Genomic DNA, 7,576 nt, shown 5'->3' with positions numbered 1-7,576 from the left:
AAGTTGGCCTTCAAACCCTTTCTAATCCGATTTCTAGTATTGTGTTTAATCACTTCCACATGCTATTAATCCTTCAAATTTGTGTTAGAACATCATTATCCAACCTTGTTAACCTTGAAAAAATTGATTGGGCTAAGTGATATTGGATCTGGGCTTGATAGCAACCCAAACCCTCTTTAAACTCCAAAATTTAGGCCCATTCGGTTTAGGCCCATTAAGACCCACGAATTTGACCACATTAGTATTGCTTCATGGCTAAGTTTTGTACCCCCCCTTGGCTGGCCAGATCTTTACAAAGAGGGGCCACCTCACTCTTTCACTTTTACACTCCACTTTGAGAAAAGATCTTGGGTTGATTTTTGTTTATTGTAATGAGAAGAAAAGGCCAACACTCAAGCTTCCATTCAGTCCTATCACTTCCCATAATCTGTGTAAGACGATCTCCAGTCCACTTCCCACGAAAAGCAACCCTCCTTTACACTTTTCCTTTATAGAACACAAAAGACACTGTCGGACAGTTTTTCTTATCTCTTTTGCACGCCTGTTTCGAAGCTTTTGTAAGTGTTTTCTTGCAAAGTTTCCTTCATGAAAGTTTTTCCTTTTTGAGTCTAGTTTACGTGGATACCTTATTTGTTCCATTTGGAGATCATTTGATTGATAAAAAGTTGTTTAAACCCCAGAAAGGTCATTCTAGACGATAAACTAGAGAGTGTGTTATATTTTGGAGTTTTGACCAAGCTAACGAATAGATATTGGTCTGAAATTTTTATGGAGTACTGTTAGCATGTGTATATGACTATTGGTTGAGTATTTGATGCATGATTAAAATTTTTGGTGAAAAATTTTCTTAGATCTAGAAACTTAGAAACTGGAAGAGGAAAAACAGTTTCTGTTTTGAGAAAGTTTAAGTCTTTTATGGTTTAATCTTATTCCTATGGCTTTGATATTTTTATTGGAGAATCCTGAGCTTCTTATATACATGTTAGAATGTTATTTTGAAGATATTTGAAGTTAGTTTCGAAGATATGGAATTTTATGCAAGGAGATTTTCGGTTAGGCCAAAGTGATTATGTTCTTGGCTAAAATTATGTTTTGATTGATGTTTAACCATGTGATCTTGAGTTTGAAACTTGGACCTGTTTTAGGACACCTTTTTAAATCATGTGATGTTTTGGTTTGATGATCACATCTTTATAAGTCATGGATCAAGAGGTTGATCAAAACAAGTTAGAAACAAAAATATGTTTTGAACTTAGAAGAAAAGCCAAAAAGTTCAAGTATGGTTTTTAGTGATTTTGATGACTTTTGTCCATGATTCAAAACATGATTATTCTTAAGAATATGTTATGAGTATATTAGAAGAAATTTTTTTGGTTTAATCATGAGTCTTGATTTGAAAGAATTACAACAAAAATCAAAGAAAATATCCTTTGTAAGTTTCGGGTCTATAGAGTTGTAATGGTTGTGTTTAGTTTTAAATTTTTCTGAATTGATATTTGAGCTTAGGTTAAAATTTACATAAGGTATGTACATTTTGGTGATTTTTGGAGTTAGGATGCAAAATCCTTAAGTTAGGGGTAAAATGGTCATTTTCTCACATGTAGAAAGTAAAATGATAATTTTACTTTAAGTCAATATTTTTCCATATTCCTAATTGTTAGTGATTAAGTTCTAATTTTTAGAAATCACTACTTTCAGTTTCTCGTGATCGCACTTGAGTTTTGTTTAGAAGCGCGAAGATCGAGGTAAGTTAGCTTTTAACTTACTATCAGTTAAATGTGTATGAGTGATAAGGGAAATAAAGTGTATGTATGCATGTTATCTTATGTGCCATGCCAAATCATTACATATTTATCTGTTACTCAGAATTTATTCTGTCACGAATTATTCATCTGTTACATAAGATATTCTGTCACGTATTTCTATACATTGCTATGCATTGCAAGTATGTCATGTTAAGTTAAGTATGCCATCTGTTACATGTATTTCATGTCACGTAATTTTCACTATCACATATTATGCCATGTTACAGAATATTGTCTGTTATATGTTATGCTATGTTACGAAATAATGTTTGTTACATGTATGCCATGTTATAAAATATTTTCTGTTACAAGTAAGTCTCCAAGTATGTCATGTCTGTCATCTTACGTTCAAGTTACGTTACACTACGTCGGGATTTTTGTCTTTTCGTATTCATGTCATTCCGTCTCGAATACAGTTTGTATATCTCGAGAATAGTCTTGTTAAGTTATTCATGTCAATCACGACCATAAGATCTAGGATGAGGTAATATTCTAGTAAAACTTCTTTGTTCACGCTGGAGTGTCTAAATAGGTGTGAAATTTCCTGGGTTGACGAAGTACAGTCAATAGGTTGCGAATGGGGCCTAACTAGCTGGTCACCGGAGCGCGCCAGACACTAACGCCGATGGAGTCAAACTTTATTTTACGTGTGTCCACAGCAAGTGTGGCACAAACAATTCATGGGGCCACAACAATTGTGGAGCATGAAGTATGGGTCCACAACAACTGTGGAGCATACACTACATGAGACATAACAATTGTGACACGTAGGATACGTGGGACCACAACAACTGTGCAGTACGTATTAACGCACTCACAGCTGGTATAGACATTTGTGTTGTGATGCAGTAATCGGCAGGGACACACTGCTCAAGGGGACCTGTGTAACACCTGTATGGTCACTTTAATGATTAAGTCTACTGAATAAGATTCCAAGTTCATGTATTTCATATTCAAGTCATGTTTCCCGTTATGTTATGTTCAAGTTTCAAGTTTATGTCACGTCAAGTTAAGTTTCAGTTTCAGTTCAAGTTATGTCAGCTCATGCCATATTATGTCAAGTCACGTTATGCTTATTATTTCATGACATGTTATGTCAAGTTATGCTTTGTTTACTATTGACTTGAGTTGTACATTCATGTTTTTATTGCCGTGCATGCATCATTAACCTGTGTGAGAGTTTTTTGTTAACTTGCTGAGATTTGTAATCAAATCTCCCGAATGATAGATCTTGTTGCAGGATCAGAAGGAGAACTGGGAATCGACCCACTAGAAACGGTCGACTAAGCGACGGTGCGACGTTGATGTAGTTACCTTAGATTACTACTTGTATTTTGTGGAGTTCAATCTCCAGCACTCTTTTGTTCACAACCATTTTGGATTAGTGTTGTGATATCAGTTGATTAGTATGTCTTTATGTATGAAATATGTTTTAAATATTTGGGATATTATAAGTTTGGTGCATAGTATTGTTAAAAAAAAATTATTCGCTGCAAATATTGCATAATGCTAGATGTATGTTAAGAACATTGCATCTTATATGTCATGAACGGGGGCAAGTAACCTTGTGTTGCATGTCTCGATGCTTCAAATGTCCGTTCGATCCCAAGCGAAATTTAGGGGCGTCACAAACAGTACCTTGATTTAGCAGATCACTTAGTTGATACATGGAATTTGTATTAAGGTGACATGTTAAATGTGTTGTTTATGAGCACATTGGATTCATGTGTATATAAATTTGATGTATTTATTATATATGGAATTGCTAAATTTGGATGCATGAAATTGTATTAATATATGTACTTAGATGCTATGAAATTGTATTTAGATAAAACATTAATAATAATAAAATAATATTATTATTTTGTCTCAAATATGCATAAGTCAATATAAAAATTTTGCTTAAATGACAAAATAGTTATGCAAAAGAGATGATTTTATATATGCATATATATACACCGCTAATACCCTAAATTCTATGTCTACAACGGTACAACCTACTTGTCAGAACCCACGTATGTCACCTAATTATGGGGACTGTGCAGAATCAAACCCAGGATGTTTAAAGTCTACAGCTCATTCCAAACCCACTCTTCAACCAATAGGTCGCATCCTAACGGGTAGGGCAAGCCAAAGAAAAGTGACGGAGAAATTTGCAAGGAATGTTCAGCCCTCCAACAGAAAAAATAAAATTAAAAGAGATGGTCGAGCTGTGTAACATAATTAGATAAGTCATGAATTTGCAAAAAAAAATAGACGAGCATTCCTGCCTCTTTATCAATACAACAGATATAGAGTTATTTATGCAGAATATGTTAAAGGATTAAAAATTTTGATAGTAGTCACAAAAGAATCATCAAGAGTAAAAGTCTGGGCAAACATTAATTTTTTTTACAAAGATCTGTTAGTTACCTTCATTTTCCGGGATGTCAGAAGTCCACAGTGTGAGGTAGTCCCTCAAGAGCTGCATGATTAATGTGCTGTCTTTGTAAGATTCCTCACTCAAACTATCCAACTCAGAGATAGCTTCATCAAAAGCTTGCTTTGCCAGGTAACAAGCCCTAGCACGTAAATTACCATGTAAGCGGTACGTATAAGTAAATTCTCTCTCTCGCTGCACAAAACAAACTATATAATAACAAAGAAATAAATGATACTATATTTATACCTTTCAGGAGAGTTCATGATCTCGTAATAAAATACCGAGAAGTTCAAGGCCAAACCCAGTCTGATGGGATGTATAGAAGGTAAATCAGCCTCTGCTGTGGTAGAAGCTGCCTGAAAAATAATTACACTACAGGTGAGCAGATTGCACCAACCCAAATGGACAAAAGAGCTGGAAGCATTCTACAGCAGAAAACCGACAGTTAATTTGGTCCCCTGAACCAGGATACATAATCATTTGAAAATCTCTCTACTTTCTTCATCATCCATTAGGTAGATAGATAAATGGCAAGGGTCAGAAGCAACCTAAAATCTGAAAATTTGATGAAGGTGATAAGGGGAAAAAATTTAACATTAATCTTGGGTTTGTGGAGCCTAGTTCATTCTTGTGGCAACTCGATTTGACGACCTAATTCTACAAAGATTCGCTGCGATTTTTTGGTGGAGTTTCAATAAGGCTTGGGCCATGGAACGTAGATTTGAGCTAAGGGGTCAGAAGAATTTTTTACCATGTTTGTGACTAGAGAAACGCCAAATAGAAAGTTCACTCAGTGTTCGTGTGACATATTGCTCGAGCGAAGCTCAGGCAGAAAGTTCACTCGACACTCGCTTGAACCCAAAAATTGTGAAATTAGAGTTTCCACCGTACAACTTTATAAATAAGTAATTAATGATTAGTATGCTCGTCTGGAACAGTGTATTTTTGCCCCAAAGTATATTTAGTCATTCCTCAAGATAATAAAATCATCTGCAGCTTCGTGGACGTAGGTATGCACGTTGTCGAACCATGTAAATATTTGTATCGTGTGATTGTTCTATTTTATTTTACTTTTTTGTCATCGTTTTTCACAATAATTAACTCTTCAGTTAAAAGAAATGAGAGAAAAAAAAATTGAATAAAAATATTGCAAAATTAAAATATTGTTAGAATATCATTTTTTCATATAATTTTTGTTTTTTATATTTAAAAAAGTTGAATTATTTTTGTAATGACTAGGTAATAATTAGATAAAAAAAATATAAGATTTGAAATTGAAAAGTGTTTGTGTTTGAGTGGTATTTGGATGTTGAGATGGAATGAGATGAGATGAGACCATCTCAATATCCAAACGGGGCCTTAGTGGCTATAGCACCAACGGCCATGCCAAACTAAAGAGAAATGATATCTGCAGTAGTGGAGTGTACAAGCGCAGCACAATCCCATTGTAAAAAGTGAGTAAATATAAGATCCACATGAAAAAAGACTAATTTTTTTTATGGTACACCCTACTCTTTTTCAAAAGGATTGCGCGACGTTTGCGTACTTCACAACTCTATCCAGCATGACTCTTAAATATTTAGAGAAAGATAACATGACCAAATTTTATAAACTGGCAAGATAATTAAAATGCTTTGTATTTTGTATCTCCACCAGGAACATCAATAACTTTAACCATCCATTTGGTTGCTGACATGAACACAAAAATCATTTTTTATAGTCTAGATGCATAAAATATTTATATGACTAGGCTGGGAGTCCAAATTTGTATCCGTATTGTTCTCCTATTTTAATTATCTTTCCATTTCTTAGCAGACAGATAGAGTGCAAACCCAAATCAAGAGCACCAACCTGATAATCTTTCATAGATTGATCAGCGGCCTCTTTCCTGTCATCACCAGACTTGAACTCCGCCAGATACCGGAAATAATCCCATTTCCTGCAGCCACGCGCACACAAAAAAAGAAAAATCCCAAAAGCCCTTAAAATCATAATACTGAAGAAATCAAATAACAACTTATCACAAGAGAGAATTCATTCACATTTTGTAGAAAAACACGGTGGACTCTTCGGCCGAGCACGAAGGGATGAGATGCTCGTCGATGACGCTCATGATCTCATTGCAAACGTTGGGAGAGCTCAGACTCGACCTTGTGCCTGTACTCCTTGATCCGCTTCACGTTCCGATCGTTCCCTTTGGCTTCCTCCTTCTGCTCTATCGAGGATAGGATCCTCCACGAGGCTCTGCGAGCTCCTACGGTCCTACCACGTTCTTGTACCCGACGGAGAGTAGGTTGCGCTCTTCCAAGCTAAGTTCCACGTCAAGATTTGCCACTTTCTTCATCGCATCCACCATTTCTGCCAAATTCGAAAGGACTAGATTGAAAAATGCGGCCAAAAATGCATGGGAAAAAAAAAGGAAAAAACCAAACTCAAGAAGCCACACATTGATACGGATTGTTCAGTAAATCGAACAAATTTCCATTGAAGTATCCTACTAGCTCGAGCCAAGGACTTTTTCATTTCCAAGCAACCACAGATAAAATACATTATGTCCAAAAGAAACTACTTGGTATGAAAGACTTCTAACTTTTTATTTTTTATTTTTTACTGATTTTCTCAGCTTCCAAACAGAGGACTATGGTTTACCGGGAAAAAAAGAAGAAGAAGAAGAAGGAGGAGGAGGAGAAGAGAGGGAGCTATTAGAGAGACAGAGTACCATCATAGCGCTCGGCTTGTTCAGCAAGCTTAGCGATGTAGAGAAAGTTCTCTCTTTCTTTGGCGAAAGCCACGCCCGATCTCTCTCGCTGTCTCTCTCTCTGGGTGTGTACGTCCGAAAGTCTCAGCAGTAGAGAGGAGGGTGGGCCGGGTGGGTGGTTTGGTTAGGTGCAGCCAGTTGAAGGGGCCCCGGAAAATCTACAAAACACGACAAAAAATCGGATGCGGATTTGCACGCGCGGTTTGGAGACTTTGGACTACGTGCACCGTATATAGCTTACTCTATGTAATTCGACGGTGTTCCCACCAGCATTGCTTCGTAAGCTGAGAAAGAGATTTAACATATGAGTTAAAGGAAAATGCATTCATAGAATTTTCAAATGTCGCCTGTTCTTTTTAAAAATAATAATAAATAAGGAATTTATATAAAAAAAATTAATTTTTTAATAATAAATTCTATTCTTTTAAAAAGAATACACAACGCTTATACAATTTTATCCAATATTTTTCTATTAATTTAGAGTGTTGCTAGGATTTTATCCAACATTGACTATTGGGCGTACCTCCTAGACAAAATTAGCTTTTTTAATTTTTTTAATTTGTCTTATGGGCAGTGTTAATGTGCCGTCTA

At 35.7% G+C, this 7,576-nt stretch overlaps 1 protein-coding gene, 1 long non-coding RNA gene and 1 pseudogene across 3 annotated transcripts; 1 reads left to right on the top strand and 2 right to left on the bottom strand.

Moving 5' to 3' along the window:
• The first annotated feature begins 425 nt into the window (after window positions 1-425).
• Window positions 426-3,241, top strand: LOC121265523. Of its 2 annotated transcripts, none has more exons than XR_005940680.1 (3): window positions 426-557; window positions 1,699-1,745; window positions 3,034-3,241. It is a non-coding gene; the product is annotated as an uncharacterized LOC121265523 (long non-coding RNA). The 2 variants fall into 2 exon arrangements; XR_005940681.1 differs by lacking the exon at window positions 3,034-3,241 and adding an exon at window positions 2,376-2,413.
• A 968-nt stretch (window positions 3,242-4,209) lies between these two features.
• LOC121264813 (14-3-3-like protein C) lies at window positions 4,210-6,265 on the bottom strand. Its single transcript, XM_041168117.1, has 4 exons — window positions 6,252-6,265; window positions 6,079-6,166; window positions 4,474-4,583; window positions 4,210-4,366 (listed from the first exon to the last, which is right to left on the bottom strand). The coding sequence occupies exons 1-4, from the start codon at window positions 6,263-6,265 to the stop codon at window positions 4,210-4,212; spliced, it is 369 nt and encodes a 122-aa protein (XP_041024051.1).
• LOC121264812 lies at window positions 6,050-7,289 on the bottom strand (annotated as a pseudogene).
• Window positions 7,290-7,576: the final 287 nt, after the last annotated feature.

This window comes from Juglans microcarpa x Juglans regia, chromosome 5D, assembly GCF_004785595.1.
Source record: "Juglans microcarpa x Juglans regia isolate MS1-56 chromosome 5D, Jm3101_v1.0, whole genome shotgun sequence".
Lineage (NCBI taxonomy): Eukaryota > Viridiplantae > Streptophyta > Magnoliopsida > Fagales > Juglandaceae > Juglans > Juglans microcarpa x Juglans regia.
The sequence above is the reverse complement of the archived record's forward strand: the minus strand, read 5'-3'. Positions and strand labels throughout refer to the sequence as shown.